Consider the following 22,947-nt stretch of genomic DNA (forward strand, 5'->3'; position numbering starts at 1 on the left):
GCCAATACATGGTTTGCAGAGTACACGCACACGCACACGCACACGCACTCTGCAGCATATGGGCGTTAACGCTACTGCACGTGGTGTAGTGGTTAGCGCTGTCCCCTCACTGCAAGAAGGTTCGAATCCCATCTGTGCGGAGCTTGTATGTTTGCCCCCGTGTTCGCGCGGGTCTTCTCCGGGAGTGAGCGTGTGCGTGAATGGTTCTCCGCTGCTGTGTGTGCGCGCTGGCAACGCGTCCGAGGTGTACCTCGAACACAGGAAGCTGTGATAGGCTCCAGCAAGTCACGACCCGCAAACCGGAAGAGAATGAATGAATGAATGAATACTGAACGTAACACGGTGGCGCAGTGTGAAGCGCTCACAGGAAGAAAGGCCATGTCCCCCCCCCCGTGGCCTTTTCTGTGTGGAGTTTGCACGTCCTCCCTGTGTCTGCGTGGGATCATCTCTCCGGGTTAATATCCACCATCAAAAACAGGCAACATGGTGAATTGGTACCCGGGATCCATCCAGCATAAACCCGCCAACCCGGATCCAGATAAGCGGCTGAAGAAAATGAATGAATGAAATTAATATTGGGACACGTGCCCGAAAAAAAATAGGTCAACAATTGTGACTGAAGATATTTAATAGTCAAATACAGCACATACCAGCATGCGTCATTGGTACTAGTGGAGTTTTAATGGATTCACTCATTGCAAGGTCACTATGAATTTAGGCAATATAGCAAATTACAATGGAAAGGTTTGTAAGGTCTCTCTCTCTCACTCTCTCACTCTCGCGCATTTTTTTTTCTTTTTTATATAAGCGCCCATCAAGAGCGAAATGTAAGCGCAAACTCCCCCTCGGCACAATGAGACGCCCCTAAAGGTTGATGATGAAACATATTTGGCCGACTCGCTTGTCAATCAAATATTCCTCGCATCTGATTGGTCCTTCCTGTGATATTATCATTCCATCCTCTCGTCTGGCCCACAGACTGCTGGGCTTGTCCTCATCCGCTAGTCGACATAGACCCCCACGAATCAGCCCGTACACCGCGGCGTGTCCCGTTTTCAGTCGCAAAAGGACGACATTTGTCTCGCTTGATATATGCGCCGTGTTGAAACGGCTTCTTTTCATCGCCGGGTCTCCGTTCTGATCGGACACCGTAGATGTCTCCGCGTCCACGTCCTCCCCGTAAGTCTCAGGCTGTGACGCGGAGTGATACTCGGAGTGAACCGACAATGTGTGGAGGCTGTTAAAATGTCTACTAGGAAAATGAAATGCTTTCCTATTTATCTAGCATAAAGGAAGCGGGGTAATACGAGAGTTATGCTTTTCAGACTCGTGTTTATACACTCGTAACGAAGATAATTTCAAGACGGCTCCGACGGGAGAGCGGTTCCTATTTCTCGCCTCATTTTCTCGAGCCCACAGCCCGGACCACGGGGGGAAGGATCTTATCCCCAACTTTGTTTTTCTCTCTACTCCAGTCGTCGATTTCTCCCTATTGGATGCTACGTACTTGAACCCAGGTAATTATATCGACAAATACGGAAACATACGCGTCAAACAAAAGTTGCCTGGTGCGTTATGACGCCATTAACGACAGTGTTCAAGTTTTAAGTGCATCGTTCAAGTTGTAGCCTCGGCCGGGGACCGAGTGGGCTCGGATGGTCGCCCCTCCGGCCTGAGGGAGCTCGACGTGGGGTTTTTTTTTTTTTTTTTTTTTTTTTGGCCCGAGTATTACGAGCTTATGTGTGGTGGAAAAGACTTCTTTGTTCACTTCAATGGGCTATAACGTTACAGTACATTAGCATATTACCAGACCGAGTTTACCCCCCCCCCCTTTAGCGGCTGATGTTATGTAAACAAATACGTTTTCGATACACGAATGTTAGCCGTGAAACATTTACGATAGTTAGCTAAGTTAAAGCGGGCTGTGACGTCCCCTGGCTGCGGCTAACGACGCCTCTCCCAATGCATCGCAAAGGCAAGTTTTAATCATGCGGTAATCCAAAGTAGAAGCCGCAAAAATTGTGCAGAAATAACTTTATAGAATTTAACGCTTTTTTTTGTGTGTTTTTAATTTTAATCCAGCATCAAACGCACGACTGCAACCAGCTACTTGAACGCCTTCTTTGTCAGATCCAGCATATAGCAGCTAACTCAAGTATAGCATTTTTTTGTTTAAATACATTTTTCACTGTGCTTTAATTGTGTTGTGTTTCGACTATAAAATGTACGCATTGTGGCCCCGACTCTTTGTGCTCAGGAGGGGGGGGGGGGGGTCACATTCTCCTTAGTCGACGGGCAGGGCAGGCAACAGGTTTTTAAACATCCATCAGACTTTTAAACCTTTAATCGAGCCCTGAAAGGACTATTTTAAATTCACCCTAAGTTGACGCAGGTATGATTTGTGTTTTTTCGACCTATTTCTCCGAATAGTCAGGCCAGAAGTGTTGGGGCTTAATAAAAGCTTGTGAAACTTCCATTTTCAGAGTAAAATACACATCCTGCTTTATGACCTCTGTTCAGTAAGGATGAAATGAAATGAACAGATGAGGCGATGTCAGATTATTTTGGCGTGTTTTTTTTTTTGTGTGAGACAAAACATTTCTCATCAGGCATTACTTTAAATTTAGTGATTATTACTCCTTGTGTCATTAATATTTACACTGCGTTTATGAATTGGATAACTTGGTTCCATCCGTTCATCTAATAGGGATGTGTTTTATTGGGGATTTTTGACTACAGTCAGGTTGTTGATTTTTGTTTTTGTATATGCCATGGCTTTACTTGCGTATAAAAAATGATGTTACTCACAGTATACCCAAGAATATAAATATTGTATCAATTTGTATGTGTCCTGTATGTAAATAATAGTTACTTGGTAGAGGTGAAATCACCAGTCAAACCTTTTTTTTTTTTTATGGAACCCTTTGCTAGGTCTCAATGTTTGAAAAAACAAAAGATGAGCGTGACACAACGGTTACAACAAGGGCGGTCTAGAAAGGGGAAAAAAAAACAGTTGGAAGAAAATCAAACCAAAACATTGTACATTACTCAAGCAGAAAAGCACATAATAAACCAAAAGCCTTCAGCTGGGACTTTTAAAAAAAAAAACAGGAGAGTTTGCTGCCCTGCCTCCCAATGGAGGAGTGTTCCACCGCCTGGAACTCAGGACAACAAATGTCCTGAGTTCTGTCATGTTTTCAACTGTGTCTTGTCTTACGCAGGAATAAAGAGCATTGCGCTAGTCCTGGGAAGCTATTGGACATATTTTACATTTTATTTTTCAGCTAAATGTAGCAGAACTTAGAATAACTGTCTTGACATGTTAATCAAGTTCCAGCTAATGGAGGTTTGTATGGCCGAAATTCAATAATTGGCTGATTGCATTACCCTGAAACAATTGTTTAACGCGTCAACAATCGAGTAATTAAGGTAGTTAGCAATAATTTGCAGCTGACAAGATAACAATGACTTCTCTTTTCCTCAGTTACACATTTAATTGTGTAACTCAGAGTGTGGCATGTTCATTATGTGATAGTTATTTACTACATTGGCCCGTGACCTCCCTCTCCGTCCGCCATGTTTCACGCTACAGCCTCTCGGAGCTACGCCGGCGTGATCGTTGGGAGGACGGTGTTCCGCTTTTGACTTTTCAGATGGTACAAAAGTGATACTGTGTAGTGATGTTCATATTGCAAGGCTATCACACTGGACAACACACACACACACACACACACACACACACACGCCTTTTGTCAAGACAACATCAGAAGCCAAATAGTAATACAGGATGATACGAGTGATATTGCTGGACTTATGCAAATGAGTGGCTCTGGTTTGTCAGAAAGCCAAACGCCAGGCCTGAATAATACCTGAATATTGCTCCTACCTGTTTTTGCACTTGATTCAACACTTGGACACTTAATCTAAAGACAGCTTTCACATGTTATTTTTGTTGTTTCAAATCCATGTCATAACCACACAACTTCACTTTTTCTAAAGTTAAACATTGAAGAAAGGAATTAATAAGATTGGGACTTTGATGTAGTGAAACTTGAGGGTGAAAATGAGAGAGGCTTATATCATGTTTTAGAAGATTTGCTTTACTTTGGATGTGTTAATTTGCATTAACAGCATACCACAGTAGCTACTGTATATTAGCATGTAGCGCCATTGTTATCACCTCCGACAGCTTGATATGTCACAAAGAGCAAAAACGAAGAACCGACTGGACTTGTACAAGTTTGATTTTCTCTTGTCAGCGTCACTATGAGTAGCATTCCAAAAGTTGTTAGCGCAGCTCTAGTGGGCTCGTTACCCAGCTCTGCTGAGCTTATTGGCTTCCAGTAGCTCCTACTAACACAACTAGCTCCCTCCACTTACACTCGACAAAAGCCGTTTCAGTTGTAGTAGTGTATCGTGTAGTAATGGTGACGTTTTCTCACAGTCCTCTGAAGCTAATTGGATGCTTTTGCGTCACCTTGAATAACTGTCTATGGTATAACGCTGGGAGAAACTGACATTAGCCAGATATGGTGATGAAAGTTCCACACTTTGTCTGGAGTTGTGTCTCTCATTCATGAAATTTGTCATCATTTTTACTGGTTCCGAATAGATTTTGCCAAGCAGCTGTTTCACTAAGTGCATGTCTCCTGTGAATGGACCGCTCACATAAATCCATTTGGACAAATTTGAGCAACAAATCATTTCTGCCTCATCATCTTGGTATTTTTGAGTGTACGGAAATGATCGTCTCAATGCTAGCTTCCTTTTGTAGCGAATGTGTAGATGATAGAATTTGCAGTAAGTGTTCAAATTGATTCCATCCAGTCTAGTACGTTTTGCAGGCTTTGCAGATAACTGGATACACTTCAACATAACAATGAAAACAAGTTGATTCGTAAGATATCTCTTTTGGGTTTGCTGTACTTGACTCTCATAATATCTGGCCCATGAATCATCTTTTGATTGGACAACATATACTCTTTCTCCTTACCTCTGCTTGTAGTCGCGTGCTGAGACTGAAAGAACCAAGTGAAGAGCAGTGGAGAATGACTGCAGTGGAAACAGACAAGGAGCTCAACGACTTGCTGGATTTCAGCGCGGTAAGACTCCCCACGAGTTTTTTTTCATTTGTCGAGTATGCATCCTGCGTAGTGCTCGTCGAATTACAGATTACCAAACCTTTCAGAATCAGGGCCTTCAGGAACGGACTCGTCTGAGTTTGAGAGATTGCAGAATTGAGAATGTTTTTATGTCACTGAAGTTTTAGTACGTATAGATTGTCCCATGCCCATTGTAGCCGGTTGGCAAGGGGCAGGATGCAGGATACGATAGTTTAAATTACAAATCAATCAACTTTTGTGAAGAGGAAACGGCTCAGCAGAGGCGTATACCATTTTTCTATCAAAATTGATATTTTGAGTCTTCAAGCACTGGTCGGCCTACAAAAATTGCCTTTTGTCATTTATTCTGGTGTGTCGCGTTCAAAGTGACAAAAGCACTGGAGACCCGGGGCCAGCAGATCATTTATCTCGTCAGATAGCATCCAGAAGATAAAAAAAATCATTTATTTTTCTTTTCAAAAGACATTCCGAGTGAGAGAGATTTTTAACAGTGAGGAGTCACCTGCAGGTGAGCTGCATAACAGCACCGATCAGGTGCAGTTCCTGCTTTATGGTTGTCTAGACATAATAATAATCGATGTGTCTGTATCTGCCGTTCAGAATATTGTTTTCTGAATAAGTATTGATGTGAAATCTCTATTAAAGGTAGTTTTTATCAGCCTTGAATGAAAATATCTTAAGTCTTGTACTTAAACTTTTCACACACTGTCAGACCTCCGCCGAGGCTGTCTGTCTGTCCGTCCTTCTGTTAGCAAGATAACTCAAAAGGTTCTGGACGGATCTTGATGACATTTTCAGGAAATTTTGGGAATGTTACCAGGAACAGATATTTACATTTTGGTGATGATGGATTCAAAAATCTGTTAAACAATACATCCGATTCACTTTTACTTTTCATGGTTGGTGTATAAAGACAATTTAGAACCTTTTGATGATGATCCAGATCACCATGTGGATGGTGGAAATCTAATTGTGCTCTGAGCGATTTCTAGCTGTTTGAAACGGGTATAACATGGGCTCTTCTTACATTTGATTTTCTCTCATTTCAGATGTTTGAGCCTCCAGTTTCAAATGGCAAGAACCGGCCAACTACTCTCGCCAGCAGCCAGTTTGGAGGTTCAGGTTGGATATTTACCTATTATTTACTCTTTCTTTTGTTTTTTTCCTTCCTGTCTTAAGGTCTTATTGACCTTTTTTTCTTGATATCTCTTCGCTTTACACCTTTAAAAAAAAGGATGATGAACTTGATGAAGAAAAGGCATCTTCTACTTGGTATTCCTTCGCCTATAGATCGTGTTGAAGCATACTTTCTAGTGTGTATTGTGGTTAATACACCTCCTGACAGTAAAGCATGGCGGTAATGGGCTGTTTGCATTCTCAGTGTTCACCCCCTTTTATTCGTGGTGTTTTGATTGGTAATAGGAAATGCAAAGGAAAACATTTCCATTTTGAACAAAGTGCTTGTTAAAGAGCCTGAGATCACGGATTTCCAGGGTTTTTTATGTCATGTAGATCAAGCACCATCTCTGTTTTTCCTCACCCTCGCCTTGCAGGTGTCCCTTCCTTCACCTTCTCAGCTGTTGCCATTCAATCACTAGAAGACAAAGGAAGAGGGGGGAGTTATGGGAACAGCTCAGTTAGTCTCTGTTTACCTTTTGACAAAGTGTTTTAAAAACAAATTCTTACCATTTCTGTCTTCATCATGAACATCTTCAGCTTTGCAGTCGCTTGCTTATAATCAGCAGAGATGAGATGCTCAAGGTGAGACAGACTTTTGTCTGGTGGTGAAAGACTCAGAAAGTGGTTGCCCACCTTTACAAAGTTTTATCTGTTGTAGTAGATTCTCTTTTCCTAGATGAACCTTCCTCTACATCTCACTGTGTATCTCCAGAAATGTGGTCTGGTATTTGGCCTGCAATAGAACTGAAACTGGATATCAAAGCTGCCGCTAACCGGCTTGGATGGACTCTATTTCTACTCGTGTAAGGGGTCACTTACATTTTCTTTTGTCATGGCAAGGTGTTCGCTCACAAAGGAGGCACGTTGATGTTATCAATTCAACAGCTGCTCATGGAATAATTCCCCCAAGCCTGAAATTATACGAGTAGCCTCCACAAATGCTGCCCTGGGAGTATTACCCTTGATAACTGTGTCGCAGTTTGTGAGGTTCTTGTGGGGTTTAAGGACTGGCTCTGTTTTCTGGAGCTTGACTGATTAATATGTTGTTAGCACTTTCAATTTCTGTGTGTGCAGGAATCACCTCCCTCTCAGAAAGAAGCCGCATTCTGCGATTCCATTTAGCATGAGTCGAATCAGTTCAGATACTCAAACCGTATCCCTGCTTTTAATGGCGCAGCTGCCACATGTTTCCATGTGGAGTCACTCCACTGCCCCCCCCCCCAGTATGGTTAAGGGTTTTGAGATATGTGAGGGTTTAACATGTGCGCCTTTGGGGTGCCTCCCTTTTAGAGGCTTCAGTGATGATGTCTTTGCTCTGGTGTGATAGTATGGGCCTGTGTGTTCTATCTCTCGGATTAGTTAAAGTCATTTCCAGTTAACTTTCATTTTTTGAACTTTAGAAACCGAGAATCCTAAAATATATTTGCAAGGTTCAGTTTGTGCTCAAAAGCGGAAGGGATAGGACTTTAAAATTTGCATGAACTGTTCCGCTGTTTGAAGCCAACTTGTTAGTGAATCGTTTAAAACTCAAATAGAGTTGCTTTTTGAACGCCTTATTAAATTCCAGACACACATGACTGTTGAAATGTCTGTAATTTGACTAAGTGTCTCCTCTAGGGCCTTCAGAATTATATTTGTTAGCGCGTTAGAGCGGCCGCTGGTGACTCACAGGCTGAAACGGCAGGACCTGTGTTATTGTACATTGTCCTGTACTTCATTAACAGCGTTCACTCTCTGGAGATTTGATCTGACTTCATGCTTTGTGTCTCATATGACTCATTCTGCCGAAGGAAGGAAGAAGTTGCGGAGACAAAATAGCACACAGTTTTAGGTGCCCGGGGCAGTGAGCCTGTAAAAACCAAGACATGTCTGCAAGTTTGGTCAATGTATACGCCAGAGGTTGCTCATGAAGCCGATGACTCAGGCTCGCTGTTCCCAGTATCTTTTCCTGTGTAATTATAGACTAGCCGTCCTTAAAGGGGCATTGCATCCTGGGAGGAGAAGTCATTGGGGTTCACCAGAGAATTCGTCAGACTTTACTTAAGCTTTTCCTTATTATTTTATTTTTCCACTCCTGGCTGTCTGAGTATTTCACTATTTACAATTTGATGGGTTTTGGCACCTGATGTGGCGTTAAAGGAACTTGTTCTGTATATAGGACACAGTAGATATCTCATTTATACATAATGCTGACTCTTGCTTCAACAGCAGTGAGATCTGTTAAACCGTTATCCTTGTGCAACAAATACAAAATGCAAAAACTGTGATGCAAACAAGAAAACGCGACTCTACAAACCCCCAAAAAAATCTTGAAAGGAAAAACGCATGATAATTATATTTATAGTATTTTATTCAAGGTTAATGGAGAAGTGAGTATGAGCTATTGTCTGGTTTTATTTTGACATTGCGAAGAGTTTTTAAAACATCTTGTTCGCATGCTTGATAAAATTGTATTCTGCTGTTGGATTATGGAGCGTCATGGTTTTTGAGAGATTATTTTGTGTTTAATGCTAAAAACCAGGAGAAATGTTGGCCAGGAAAAATAAAAACATGCTCCTAGTGAAACAAGGGTCACATTCTGTGGTCTGTTTCATGTTTCATAATGATGAAGATGACTGTTAAGAGAATTTACTGTTTAAGCGTAGGAAGGAGACATATTATTCCAACCACTACAAAGGCTGGGATGACATGAAAGGCCGCATTGTTCCATTCAGATGTTTTTACTTGGATCAGATTTGGTTATCCTGATGGTTCACAGTCATGATTATTGACCTCTATCTCACTGTAATGGCGACGTAAATGTCCTCCGAAAAAGGTGGGCGTGTAAATAACAATAACATTTATAAGAAAACATGCATTAATACAGCCCAGAAACTATTTATGTTGCTTCAACCATGTGAATCCATTTTAATTCTGTGGAACCGCAATTGTGCAAAGGGAACTGATTATTATTGAACAAAAATGCTAGCCAATAATTGTTATTATTATATTCTCAATCCACCAGCCAGGCAAATTAAAGCCGGGTAGCAGAGAATTCTTTGACGGACCACATTGTGAACGTGCTTGTTGCACTTGGACACTTTGGCAACGCGTCCCTGTACGTTCACTGACATCCACTCAACGGGGCGGAGGCAGGATCTTCTCCGTGTTTGTGTTTGCAACTCTCTGTAGAGGAGATGAAGCAGAACGATTCCTTCTCCCTCCTTCTGGTTTCTGGACAAATGGGAGGGAATTACAGGTGTAGCTGACAGGTTTGCTTTTCGTCTCTGCTCAGGAAACGACAATGACATTATGTTGATGCGCACGAAGCACACAGCCTCGCTCACCTCGTTCAGTTGCGCATCTCTTGATCTTTCCGCGTCTCTTTTATTTGCCGTGGCTTTGTTGTCTGACCAAAGTGAGACTGAAATCTACCTATTTATTATTTTTTGATGGGGAAAGTTTCCGTCTCGCTTTGCCTGTGAGGATAAGGCTGCCATGAAGGTGCTACGCTACAGGAGCGAATACTGTTACATACATGAATTACCAGTTCATCTGTGTGTTTTGTGTCATATTGTTTTACGCATTATATTATAGTATATTTAACAATGGCCGCTCTGAATATCTAAAGTCCATTCTTTCATTGGATATTAAAATATATCCCACAATTCTGTTCTGCCACAATTCACTTTAATCCTTTAATTATATCCTCCACAAAATATATTGATTTAATTCCTTTTCACATCCGTACGCACACCTCCTAATGCTGCGCTTGCCTGGGAAGGGGTATTTGTGTCTGAGACATGCATGACATCATCGCTGGTTTGTGGTCTTCCATTCTGGAGCCTCATGCTTGATGTTTGCCATCGCCATCTTGCATAGTTTTTTTTTTTATTCTTACAAAAGGAGTTTTTGCACAGCGTTTTCAAATCCTGGTATTTATGAAATAAATCATTACATTTCGTGTGAGTGTAGTACAATCCTCCGTTCTGCCTATGGTGAAAAAAAGAACACAGGCGCACATATGTGTCGTTTTGACTCTCCTTTCAGAATGACGTGCTTCACGGTTCTAAACATGTGACAGATGAATTTTTAGCCTCTTTGTAGCAACACAAAATGAAAGTATGAATAATATTAGGATGAACTGAATCTTTGAAAGCCTTTTGTCAGTTTAACCTTCAAAAAAAAAAAAAAATCTCAACAAAGTGAAACACAGTCACAAACACAAAATGTTGAAGTAAAGCCCTTTATCATCTAAAGCTGGAGCGGCTTCCAGCAGACACAAAATGGTTCTTGCATTTATTTCACAGCCATTTATTGGCGCGGCGAGTGACAGTCATAGAGAGGACATTGTCGTGGTCATCGCTTATTCCGTCGCTGTCGTTTCATATAGATCACAACTGTGGTCCGTACTGCAGAGGACCCGACCCATCATCCCGTCCTACCGCTGATCCATCACGATTCTAGCCCCCCCCCCTCGACCATCTCCCCTCTCTGCTTTTTTGATTAGACAACAAAACAAAAAAATATGAATATTCATAAAGCAGAAGACTGATTAATATGCACAATTATGCAAATCAGTACATAATTAAGCTTCCGCTTTCCCCAAGAGATCCTGTGTTGCAGTAGCGAGGAGATTGGGAGAAAGGGGATGGGCAGGAATCTCTGCCTCGCCAATCACTAGAATCGCTCCTTTCAAACTCATTCGCCTCTCTGTGAGCCGCCAGTGTGCTCCGGCCTCGGACGGCGTGCGTCAGATATGCCCGATTGATACCCCGTGTCTGTGTCGAGGCGAATCCGTAAGCCAACTGCGAGAGAATGGATGGGAGGGTGAATGACGGTTGCCATGGAAAATGTAAAGGAGTGGAGGGGGGGGGGGATGAAGAATGTTGAGGATGATTCTGGGAGCCTCATACTGGGTGTTAATTATTCAAACTTCCTACAGCTCATATCCACACTATGTGACAGTTCTGTCACTATGCTGTGTCTCTGTGTGAGCTGTGAAGTGAAGCTCATCAACATAGAACAGCCTGAAAAACCTGCACCGAAGCAGGTCAGCTTCATCACACTCACGAGTTGGGCTGAGTGGAAATCCCTGTTGAGAGAGTGTCGGGCCTTTCAATGTCTAACCCAGTTCTTTGTCTTCCAGGTATAGATGAGAGGAGTGGGCCCGGTCCCTGGGGGCCGGGACAGCACAACAATCCCCCTTTCAACCAGGGAAGGGTACAGTTTATCTCCGTTTACTACCTCAATAAAGTTTTCAATTTGTGCCGGTCACAGGTCATGCGAGCGTTCGCAGATTGGCTGCTAATCTGAGTCGGCATCCTTGTTTTATATCTGCTAAAAGCCAAAAGTAGAGAATTCCTCTTTTGAAATCTCTGCGTTTACGTAATTTCACTAACTTATTTCTGTGCCTCAGATGCCTTTGCCTCAGGGTTATGGCGACGATGGCCTCTACGGTGAGCAGAACATTCCTTCTGGCCCCATGTTTGGAGCAGGGATTGTTGGTAAGACTGTTAAGGTTCAATATAGAATAGATACCACAACTTTCACATTGTCTTGTTTTAAATAAAAAAAGCAAAGAACATCGGCGTCAGTTTCTTTTAACAATAGTTTTAAATACTAAGTGCTGCCGTTCACAAGGTAGACACCGATCTACCACTTCAGGGTGAGCTGTCTACACGCTGTATTTATGCTTAGATAGCAGGGGCATCGGGGGGGGGGATGTGGAGGAGGGGTTTGTTTTGCGTGTTGTGGTTCGCCTGTTCAGAGTGGGAGGGGGTTCGGGGGGGGGGGGGGATGTAAAGGGAACCCATGCACAAACGAGGCGCTCCCGCGGGACTACGGTAGCCTATAGCCCTCCTCTGTTTAACTGTCAGGGGAGGGGACAGAGGTTGGGCACGATCGCCCCTGAACCATTTATAATGGGCCAATTTGTTGTTGTTTTGCTACCCTGCGCCATAAATGCCACACATCATCATCATTTGTGCTCACACAGCAGATGGGGAGGTACCCAAATGGAGATAGGAGAATGGCCTTGTTGTGATTTAATGTTGACATAAAAGCCCGGTTTTCACCGCCATGACCTGCATTTATATTCCTTTCTCCTAACAGGGAAGCCTGAGCGGGGACAATACTCCTCGTTTACGACACAGGTAAATCAGTCGGACAGACAAGCGCTGCCCTTCAGTACAAGTTTGTTTGGACTACGGGACAAGTGGCAAAACCCCGGCCAGTTCTCGTCTTTTCCTATCCTCTTACGCGTCACGGTTTCTTCCTCTCTGTCATTAGCAGGGCTTTATGCCCACTGAGATACCGATGTCCAGTCCCAATGGCCTCTCCCCATCTGGCTTGAAGTCCAGCTCCCAGTTTTACGCTTACGACGGAAGCAACCCCCGCCGGAGACCCCCGCAGGATCCCATTGGTAGGCTTGGAATGGGCACAGTGGTCACAGGTTACTGTCGATGTTGAGCTTTTAAAGATAACTTCCACGTCTCTGTCAAATCACAGAGCTCTCAATGAGGAAAGTCACTGAATAGCACCGAGCTACTACATGCTAATTAGTAGCAAGAGAGATCAGTGGATTGGTTCATAAGGAGAGGGACTGTTTCAAAGAATCCTTTCATTGATGTTCTGCATTGACTTAAGACCTTTTGATTTTTCCGCTTGCCTCAGTAATTTCGCCCTTCTTCCCTGTCCTCAGAATCCCAGCCAAAAAAGATCAGGAAGGTGCCCCCCGGCCTGCCCTCCTCGGTGAGCGCTTGACACGCCATCGCCCCGGTCAAGCTCCGGCCTTTCATTCGCTCCGTGGAAGCTCGCGTTTTCATGTTCAGGCCATTTGTTATCTTAACTTTTCCCTGGCTTGTAAACTGGTAGAGAAGCTGCAATGCAGGGGATCCAGCTTTTTCCATTTGTGTACATGCACCACCATCGGGGGGGGGGGGGGGGGGTCATTCACCAAGTCACTCATTTGCTGCATGTATTTATAGTGTTGTTTTTGCAGGCCTTTACTTTATAACCGCATTTCTTCTCCTCCGCCAAGTCCGCTCGCTGAGAGAGACTCACCCCAGAGTTCCGCGGTTCTTACTCCACCTCTTTTTCTCCCTCCCGCTCTCGCTCTCTGGCCACCCTATTTCCTCCTCTTCTCTGTTTCTTCCTTCCCCCCATTTTCTCTACCCCACATCCACCCCCCACCCCTCTCTCCTTCCCGCCTCCTGCCTCTCTCCCTCCCCCCATCCCTCTATCCCAGCTGCCAGTGGAGTTGGCTGCTGTCCAGAATTCAGCAGATGGTTCAGTAATTAGGCGTGCATCTCTCCCTTCACTCCTCTCCCCTCTTTTTTCCTCTCCTTTTTCTCTTTGTTTAATGAATTTGCAGAAGAAATCTTGAGTCTGTTCAGATTTGAGTTTTGCAGACACAGTTTTTGTCGACAATTTTCTCGATTGAGAACGATGCAGAAAATGCATTTGTGCCACCGAATTCACTGAACGGATTGAATCGAGTGTTAAAATCAGATGGTAAAAATAGATTCTAATCGATGAAGGAAGAGTTTTTCCTTGTAAAGGAAGCGCCTCGGGAACTTCCATCTGTGTTGGGTTTTAGCGGGTTTAACTACACCGTGTTCTCAATATAGCTTAGTGATTCCTGTACAAGCGCCAAAATGATGGGAGGCGTTTTTTTTTTGCTGTAGGTTTATGCCCCAGTCTCAGGCGAGGACTTTAACAGGGACAATGCCAGTTACCCGGCCTCCAAGGCAGGAAACGTCTACCCGCCGCCATTCTACATTCAAGGTAACGCTTCAAAACAAGATGTGTCGTCGTGTCGGGTTGAAAAGTTCAGCTGTCCGAGACACTTGTTGAATGTGTGTAAATGTCTCCAATGGATGTAAAATGAGCGCCACATAATGTCTTCGTGGACGTGTGGATGAATGGGCGGTGCAGTAGCTGCGTGCCGCTCGACACGCTGATACTGAATGGTGCCTCACAGTTGAATGAAGTCATAACATTAATGTGACATGCCTCATATGCGGCCCTCATTGTCTTCCCATCATCTCCTGTGGCTGGTTATCCCTCACCCCTCTTGCCGCCTGCCCCCTCGCTTGAATCCCCCCCCCCCCCCCCCCCCCCACTCCCCTGACAGAAGGCCTCCACCCGCCCCCAGATCCGTGGGGCTCTGCTAGGTCGATGGTTCAGCCTGGATATTCTGCCATGCTGGGCAACTCCCCCCACCTGAGCCAGCATGGCCCCTTCACTGCCATCAACCCACAGGACAGACTGGTGAGCTCTCTGTTTGTTTTCAATAAAATAAGACGGGAACATTGAAGGTGTATGTTTTCAGCTCATTTTAAAGAATCGGTCTCGGCCTAAATCAGAATCGGCAGGTCAGGCTTTTTAAAGATCGGTGATCGGCGCACCCCTAATTTAAATCGCTTTGTCATCGCCTCCAGAAACGTCAGCCGATCCCCGTCTCCCCTCAGAACTACCCGCTGCATGGCAGTGATGTGAACGGGGCCCACCCAGCCGGGCTTCACTCCGGATCCGGTGGCTATGGAGTGCCCAGCCACACCCCCCCCATTGCCGGCACTGACACCATTATGGGTATGTTACGCTTTAATGCCGCGTTGAGTACAGGATCCAATTTAAATGTTTTTCTTTTTCTTCCCCTAAAGCTAATCGTGGAGTCGCACCTGGAAGTTCAGGTGACGAGATCGGAAAAGCCCTGGCATCTGTAAGTAGTAAAATACGCAACTCTAAATGTGGCACATTCTCACCTTTCTCTTTAGCTCATTTAATCTAACTTGAACTTCTTTGTCCAGATTTATCCTTCAGATCCAAACAGCAATGCCTTCCCTCCGTCCCCGTCTACTCCCGCCGGCTCTCCGCAGCCTGTATCAGGTGAGGGAATAGCTCGATTCTTTATTTCGTGAGGCTTTCAAGGTCAACAGGCTGTTCTGTTTGTTCAACATGGGTCATTGCTGTTGTGTAAGAGGATAATAAAATCTTCACACTAAGCCTGAATGGTTGTGGGTGAGTAGCTCCATCTGTTGGGTTAAAAGTAGAAGTAAATTGAGTTTTATTTGTATTTTTTATTCTGTGTTCATAGAAGGATGTTAACATTTCTTGTGTAATATTTTTTTTATCCCAATATGTGTCAGTATTGATTTATTGCCCTATTTATACAGGCATCATAATTAATTTCAATTACAGATTTAGCTTTTAGCTGCATACAAAATGTGCCAACAGCATTAGATTGAATAAGAGCTTGACTGTGTGGATGAAATCTGTACCAAGGATAGAGCAGCGTTGTCTTTTGAGAATTCTATTAAAAAGGTGATGATAGTACCGTAATGCCTTTGCAGAAAGGGACCGGCCTCTCCGCAGCGAGAAGTTGGGAGGATCAGATCCCATTTCTGGTGTTGGGACAGAAAGTGAAAACAACATTTGTTTCGGATGACCTTCAGAATGAGATTAGAGTATGTGTGACTCCCTGAATGTGTTTCCCCTCATTATTTAGCTTTAACTGGCTTTAACTCAGCAGTTCAAGAAGAGGGCGGATTGTAAACAGGACATTGACTGCAGCATTGGTACGGCGGCGTGTGGGCCGTTCCTGTGTGTGTATTATATGCTGTCGCCAGTTCAAGAGTTCATGCTCTGTGATTTTTTTCCTAAGGCTCCGCATCCCAGTGGACTCGTTCCTCTGGCCAGGCGACGCCTTCACCCAACTTTGAGGTTGGAATTCAGTCCATGGTCAGTCGACATATATCTGCTTTATTGTTCGAGTAGATCCCGACCGTTTTCACGCACGTCTTCCGTCTGATCATCCTCTGATCGCCGCTCTCTGCAGCAGAGTAAAATGGAGGATCATCTGGATGAAGCCATCAATGTTCTTCAGCGTCATGCCAGCGGACCGGGCCTGGCTGAAATGCACAACCTGCTCTCATCTGGCTTAGGTTTACCTCCCGCTTTCACCAACGCAGCCCTCGGACTGGCCAGTCGCCTGCCAGGACTGGTGAGAACATCCGAGTGCCGTATACGAAAAATAAACGTTAATATTTGGGCCTGTTCAGAGGAACGTGCGGTGGTCCGTCGGACTTTTTACAAGATTGTTTTTAACACTGATCATGTTCAAATTGTTGCTGCGCAGATGTCCAATCACGAGGATTCCGGTCTGTCCGCCAGCGGAGGACTTTTGCTCGGACACCTCGGCCCCTCGTCTGTCCAGCCGGGCTCCAAGCCTGCCGGTGAGACGTTTCCTCCTTGTGCTTCTCAGAAAGGCTTAATGACTGAACGCTTAATCGTTTATTTTGGCTCTTCGTGTGTCTTTACTGTTTTGGTTTGTGGACTCCGTGCAGGTCTGTCCGGCAGCCGGTCTGGTGCGGCCGATATCAAGCGGGAGGAGAAGGAGGACGATGAGAACTGCTCTGATAAATCAGATGATGAGAAAAAAGACATGAAGGCGCATCTCGGAACAAGGTGTCTAAAACCTTACATTAATAATTACATGCCATAAAATCTCGGTGCGTGTCCGTCATGAAACGTTCTATTATCTATATTTTGACTTTTTATTTTATTTATTTCAACTACATCTCAACATTTAGTTATTCATTTTAGAAGCATTTTCCAGGTTTTTTATATTTTTAATGCCCCTGGAAAATGGGGGCATGAACGACTACCCCTGTCCATAGTATGTACCATACCCTTTTATATACAAACATATCATCGTAGGGTTCCTACTATCTTATAACTGGTCTCTTTTTCTTACCTTTTTTTTTTTTTAATAAAAATGAGGTTACTTATTAACAGACAGACCTAAGAAAAGGTCTGTCTGTTGTGTTGGACAGCCTTGAAGAGTCTTTTATGATGCTAATATTTGCACTTGTCCACCACAAAACCTTTTCTAGGAACCAACGATGCTCTTCAATAACTCTTGAACTTTCCGCCAGCAGTCCCACCTCAGGAGCCGAGTCCAGGTTTTGGTTAGTGGACTCTGCTGCCGTTCAGATACTGCCTCTCACATGAAGCCTTTAAATCAGCCTCATTTGCATAATCTTCATGGCTCTCCAGCAGAGATTATAGTTCCTGAATGTAGTTCCTGGGGGGGGGCTCCATTATTCCTGACTGTGTGTCTATGATCTGGTCCGGATCTAATTACCAGGAACAACAACACTAATGTGATTCTCCTTGCTGTGTTTGTCATTGAGTTAACGATGATGTGTGGTGATGAAATTACAAGGACAATTTATTTATCATAATCGGCGTGCCATTTTCATTAAACTGTACCCATACTGTTGTTTCCTTCCCTCCTCATCTGCCATTGGCTCTTCGCCAGTCTGGATGATGAGGATGACAATGAAGATCTGCCAGTGGAGATTAAGGTTGAGCGGGAGAAAGTGCGGAGGATGGCAAACAACACCCGCGAGCGGCTGCGCGTGCGGGACATCAACGAGGCTTTTAAGGAGCTGGGGCGCATGTGTCAGCTCCATCTGAGCAATGAGAAACAGCAGACCAAATTGGGCATACTGCAACAGGCTGTTAACGTTATACTCAACCTGGAGCAGCAAGTTCGAGGTCAGTGGGCGTCCAGGGAGGAAGGAGGAGGTGAAAGGGCCTCTGTACAAAATGGAGCTCAACAGCTTGGCATCTCGGCTCCTGACATGTCCTGCCAGCCATTTTGAAAGACCAATTTAAACTCCGGCCTACAGTGCGAAAAGGAGTTATGGCTGCTTAGCGCTCGTGAGTTAAATTGCTGCAAATTGTTTGATTTGATGCAGAGCATCCTAAAACAGTGGAGGACACAGGATAAAGAAATGCGGCTGTGTGGCTGTTTTTGAGGCATGCCCGTTCTCCAGGTCGTCTCCCGAAGGCTTTCGTCCCTTCGGCGACGTCCACGCTGGCTGTTGTGCTGCAGTTTGTCTCACAGCCGCCTGTCTTGCTAACGTGCTTACACGTCTCACTCTCTCAGCGCATTAACACGTCTTGTTTGTGGAATTTCAGTCGCTTTATTTCGTTGGTCCCTTTATTGTGCTTTCGCTAAACTGTCACGTTGTTTTTCGCCGAGGATTTTTCGTGGTTGTGACGTCTACGTGTTCGCTCACCCTGTGTTAAGCATGAAGGCGTAGCTGTTAACCTGTGCTCATCTCCGTTGCTGTGTGTCTGTGGTGCATGCCCCCCCCCAGCCCCCCCCAGCCTTTAACACATTAACCCTTTAATGTTGCCACCCCGTTTCCATCACTCACCCTCCAGCCCTCTTGTCGTTTTCTTTTTGCAGATACAAGAGTGACCACATCTCCCTCTCATCCAGATAAATACATCTCCTTCTGCTGATGTATTTAAAACGATGCCCTCAGTCTCTCCTCTGGGCTTTGTCCTTTCTCTCTGTGCCTCTTTCCACGTAGGCAGAGGGTGTTGCTTCCTCTCTCTCTCTCTCTCTCTTTCTCTCTCCCTCCTCGTCATCTCTCTCATTCTGCTGGGCAGTCACTATAATCCCCTACAACTTCCATCCTGGACCTCAATGACCAAAACAAAACACAAAACGAAACTTTGTTTGGGTTCAACTTCAGGGCAGATTGTTTTTAGGCACTCGGGTCGACTGTTGGACCTTCGTCTGCGATGCGTTAGTCGCGCTTGCTCAGTCGAGCGTCCCCTCATTTACGCAATGATGTTTCTCTCATCACTTAAAATACTTGAGAGCTGAGAAGAAATGCTCCTCCTCTCATTCTCCCGCTACGTGGCGCCGCTCCACTGGCATCATCTTCAGCAATAACTCCGCTCTCGTCTTGGTCTCAAGGCATTTTAGGTTCAAACTCGTTCACCAGTCACCAGGGGTTCGACAAAAGGGTTGTGATTTGGGTTTGTTAACCAGCCCCTCCAACCTCCCACCCACCCCCCCTCTTCTCCTGGCTGCAGCGTGGTCTCGGAGGCCGACGAGAATTTGACCGCTGAGGAGAAGGAGCAGAGGGAGCGTGACCGTCGATGGGCTAACAACACTAGGGAGAGGGTGCGAGTGCGCGACATTAACGAAGCCTTCAGGGAGCTGGGCAGGATGTGTCAGGTCCACCTGCAGAGCGACAAGGCCCAGACCAAGCTTATCATCCTGCAACAGGCGGCCCAGATCATACTGGGCCTGGAGAAGCAGGTGCGAGGTAGGTCGGCCAATTCAGGAAGGTCTGGTCCTCGGAGACGACCTAGTGCCTGTTATCGTAGCTGGACAAATGTTGCCGGTCATTGGAAAATCGCTATATTTTTTCTACCTTACTGTCTGCCATCCACTCTGGCTTCCTCTCTGCTGTTCGCCTGTATCGCTTTGAGGAAAGGAGAAGAAAGGGGGAGTATTTGAGGAAGTATACCCCTGCTTTTCTGCCAACTTCACATCCTATTTTTCATTATCCTACCCCTTCCTCTCCACTGGTCTGTTTTTTTTTCCTCCCGAGCTGTGCTTAAATGTCCTCAGAGATCTCTGAGGGAGACGCACAATGAGATCCGTTTCTTCCTTCCTGTATTTTATCTGTGTCTTTATCTTCTTTCCCCCCCCCCCCCTCAAAGAGCGTAATTTGAACCCAAAGGCTGCCTGCCTCAAGAGGAGAGAGGAGGAAAAGGTTTCAGGCGTGGACCCCCAGATGCAGCTCGGTGGGGGTCACCCCGGCATGGGAGCAGATGGACACATGTAATTCTTAGGTCAGTCTGTGCTTTGAGGCGCCTCCAAGACAACACGATGAATTTATCTGCAACTTCTGTTGATTTTCATTCGTTTTTCTGCTTTTTCCTTCCAGTTCCCGTCGATTGTACAGCCCTTTGAACACGTGGCCTTAATCTATCATTGTCGTGCATCTCAGTGTGTGTTGGTCAACTTTTGAAAAGCACACACAAATACACGTATACACACACACACACACACACACATCTCATTTTTGACAAAGCAGGCGGCCACATTCCTGTCGATCAATACAAAAGTAACAAGTATACTCTTACAGAAAGAGGAGACGTCGATGAATCTTTACGTGACAGAACAGCGCTCTGGAAACACAAGGACATTCTCACAGTCGTGTTTTTTTTTTTTTTTTTTTTTTGTAAGACATTTCGAAATATCGCTTTATGTGTTGGGAGCAAAACTTGTTTGGATCAAAAAAAAAAAACACTTTATGGAACAATTTATTGTGTGCGCTGGGTTAGGATTTGTAGTGTTGGATAATTATTGGCATTCCCATCTGAAAAGGAGGTCTTACATTCTTCAGCCGCAAAGAGAGACACCCAGCTTTATAATTTGACACCTGTTTCACAAAGCATAACGTTCAAGATAAGAATAGCTGTCTTTATCCTCTCATGTTGTGACTGAATACAGACAAAGGTTGGCCGACGTCCCGTGGCCGGCCAATCGGAGAGCATTCTTCTCTTTTTTTTTTGATGTGCTGGTAACTCTGGCTGAATTATTTTTGATTTTTGTTCTTTTGCTGTGCCGCAGTCGCCAGACTCGCAGGCGGTGGGATATTATTTGTTTTTGACTGTGGATCCCTGAGTCTTATCTCCTTATTTCCGCTACATCTTTCGTCGCCACAGCTGTGGCTTGAAAGTGGAACATAAAGGCTGCCGGAAAGAGACCGAACCCGAACCCGGGGTCGACACTGACTGTCGAACCGCACGCTCTCCTCCAGCGAGGCTGCCGTTTGACCCGAGCGCAGGCGTGTCTTCTCCACTGCTTGCATCCTTAGCCGTGTTGCTCCGTGGTCAATTTGAACCCTCTGCGTGAAACACAGCCAGGGGTCACATGTCAGATCGTACCTAAAGACGCTGTTACAAGCACGGTGAGCTCACTTAATGTAAGCCTCAGTGCATTATGAGGTAAATGACATTGTTCTTGACAGAAATGAGTATTGAAAGGGATCATGAGTGTTACTGCTACCATGTGGAGACTTTACTCTATTGCCATTGTGTAGTTGTGGTTGTTGCTCTGTTTTGAGCATTTTTTGGCTTTTTTTAATTTTTCCTTTTATTACAATTTGCAAAGCCTGTTAAAAGGATCTTCCTTTTTTTTCATTTTAGAATTGATTTATTGTTGTTGGTTTTGTTTTTTGTTTTTTACTTTGTAAAATAGTAGTGTATGAGTTTTTATGATTTGGAATGCTTTTTTTTTTATTATTATTATTATATTACATTGTTTAAATGAAAGACGTCTCAATTTAGATTCCAGGAACAAAGTGAGTTTTTTGTGCCAGGTGCTTAGAAATGTTAGAAATGACAGAATTATCTGGCTGTAACATCACATGTTGTGATACAACTCTTTCTTTTTATGAATGCCTGTTTCAACACAAACCTGTCGGGCCAGTTAGAATTTGATCTGGTGTCTGCAACAGTTTTTCTGAAATGAAATATATATTTTTTTCTTCATCATACACCCCCTCCCCGCCCCTCTCCCCGATGAGCTTGTTGATTATTTCGAGGAAGGGGCTACAGGGGCGGTCGACACATTCTGCAACACGATTCACCGTTTCATTACTATATGAAGCATAAAATGAATATGAAGGGTGGCCTGAGTCATTTTCCTGACTTTGGGAGTTTTGATAATGGTTACTCACCAGTGCCTGAATACTTCCCTGTTCCGTGGTGGATGATGTTGCATTTGAGTTGTACCTTTATATAATACAAATGTATAAAAACATATATACTGCAGTAACACCTAAAGTTGAAGCTGACCGCTTCAGTGTCTGAGTGTGATTAAATGTAAGATGACTAATAACCTGGTCTTTAAGTTTGATGCTGAAAATTGTACTTAGAATTTCTCACCTTTTCATGAACAGGTTCTGTTTAATAAAATGTCACTGACTGGCATGTGCATTGATATGTATGTACAGCTGCGTATGTCCTGTTCAGCTTTATCAATGCAAGCTCGTACAAATATGTAACAGTATTTGGTTTTTGCCATTCTGCCACGACTCTTGTCCTGCGGACCGGCTCTAAACGTCTTCCCCGTCAGTCGCTGGAGCCTTTCTGCAGAAGAACCTGGTGTTCTCACAGAAAAATACGTCTACGGTGTCCAAGTATCAAAGCATCCTCCCAGTGTCCGTTGACAACAGACCCTTTGTGTCCTTCACAGATAACCTGCAGATCTCTCTGTCTTCGATCATGTTTGGGGACATTATCTATGTAGGCTATGTCCTCAAAGTGCCTCCTGTTTCCTATTTTTATATAAAGTAGATATTGAGAACTGTTGTGTATATAACAGTAATGTAGCAATAAATGTGCCATTTTTAATAATTCATTTTTGTGTCTTTTTTTTTCTCTGGTTTATTTTTTGAAGTCCAGAAATTATTTCCATGCCCCAATTCAAGGCAGGGAACCCACCGATGGATCATCTTTATAAGTCTGTAAAATAAATAAATAAAAAAGCATTCAGACCAGGTAATTAAAGTAAACATCAGGGACGAGCACTCTTGTGCTGGTTCATCACTTGGTGATGATTTGCAAAATATTGAAATATTGGAAAATTTAAAAATAGCACGCTGACATAACAGCTGTTGAAAATGAGAAATGTCTTTTTCATAAATGTGATCCCACCACCATGTCACGTTGGGAAGGAAACAGAGTGATCTTCCATACACTTGATAGAAAAGATAATCATGCTGTGAGCACAGGTACAGATAGGAACAAACAAAGCTAATAACACTACTGTTACTAT

The 22,947-nt window shown here is 44.2% G+C and overlaps 1 protein-coding gene across 1 annotated transcript; it reads left to right on the forward strand.

The window, feature by feature from the left end:
* Window positions 1–1,154: 1,154 nt before the first annotated feature.
* tcf3a (transcription factor 3a) lies at window positions 1,155–22,530 on the forward strand. The gene is made up of 20 exons (XM_068748420.1): window positions 1,155–1,164; window positions 5,038–5,102; window positions 6,173–6,245; window positions 11,431–11,504; window positions 11,716–11,788; window positions 12,396–12,436; window positions 12,573–12,705; window positions 12,985–13,034; window positions 13,970–14,069; window positions 14,419–14,555; window positions 14,726–14,876; window positions 14,948–15,006; window positions 15,095–15,173; window positions 15,949–16,025; window positions 16,123–16,287; window positions 16,423–16,519; window positions 16,631–16,750; window positions 19,178–19,420; window positions 19,821–19,952; window positions 20,048–22,530. The coding sequence occupies exons 1-19, from the start codon at window positions 1,155–1,157 to the stop codon at window positions 19,943–19,945; spliced, it is 1,872 nt and encodes a 623-aa protein (XP_068604521.1). The 3' UTR covers window positions 19,946–19,952; window positions 20,048–22,530.
* Window positions 22,531–22,947: the final 417 nt, after the last annotated feature.

The sequence above is a fragment of the Brachionichthys hirsutus genome, chromosome 15 (assembly GCF_040956055.1).
Source record: "Brachionichthys hirsutus isolate HB-005 chromosome 15, CSIRO-AGI_Bhir_v1, whole genome shotgun sequence".
Taxonomy (NCBI): Eukaryota; Metazoa; Chordata; class Actinopteri; order Lophiiformes; family Brachionichthyidae; genus Brachionichthys; species Brachionichthys hirsutus.

Coding starts and splice junctions, on each gene's coding strand:
- tcf3a (XM_068748420.1), top strand. Junction 13,035..13,969: donor CCCCCGGCCTGCCCTCCTCG/GTGAGCGCTTGA, acceptor TTTTTGCTGTAG/GTTTATGCCCCAGTCTCAGG. Junction 15,174..15,948: donor CTCTCCGCAGCCTGTATCAG/GTGAGGGAATAG, acceptor TTTTTTCCTAAG/GCTCCGCATCCCAGTGGACT.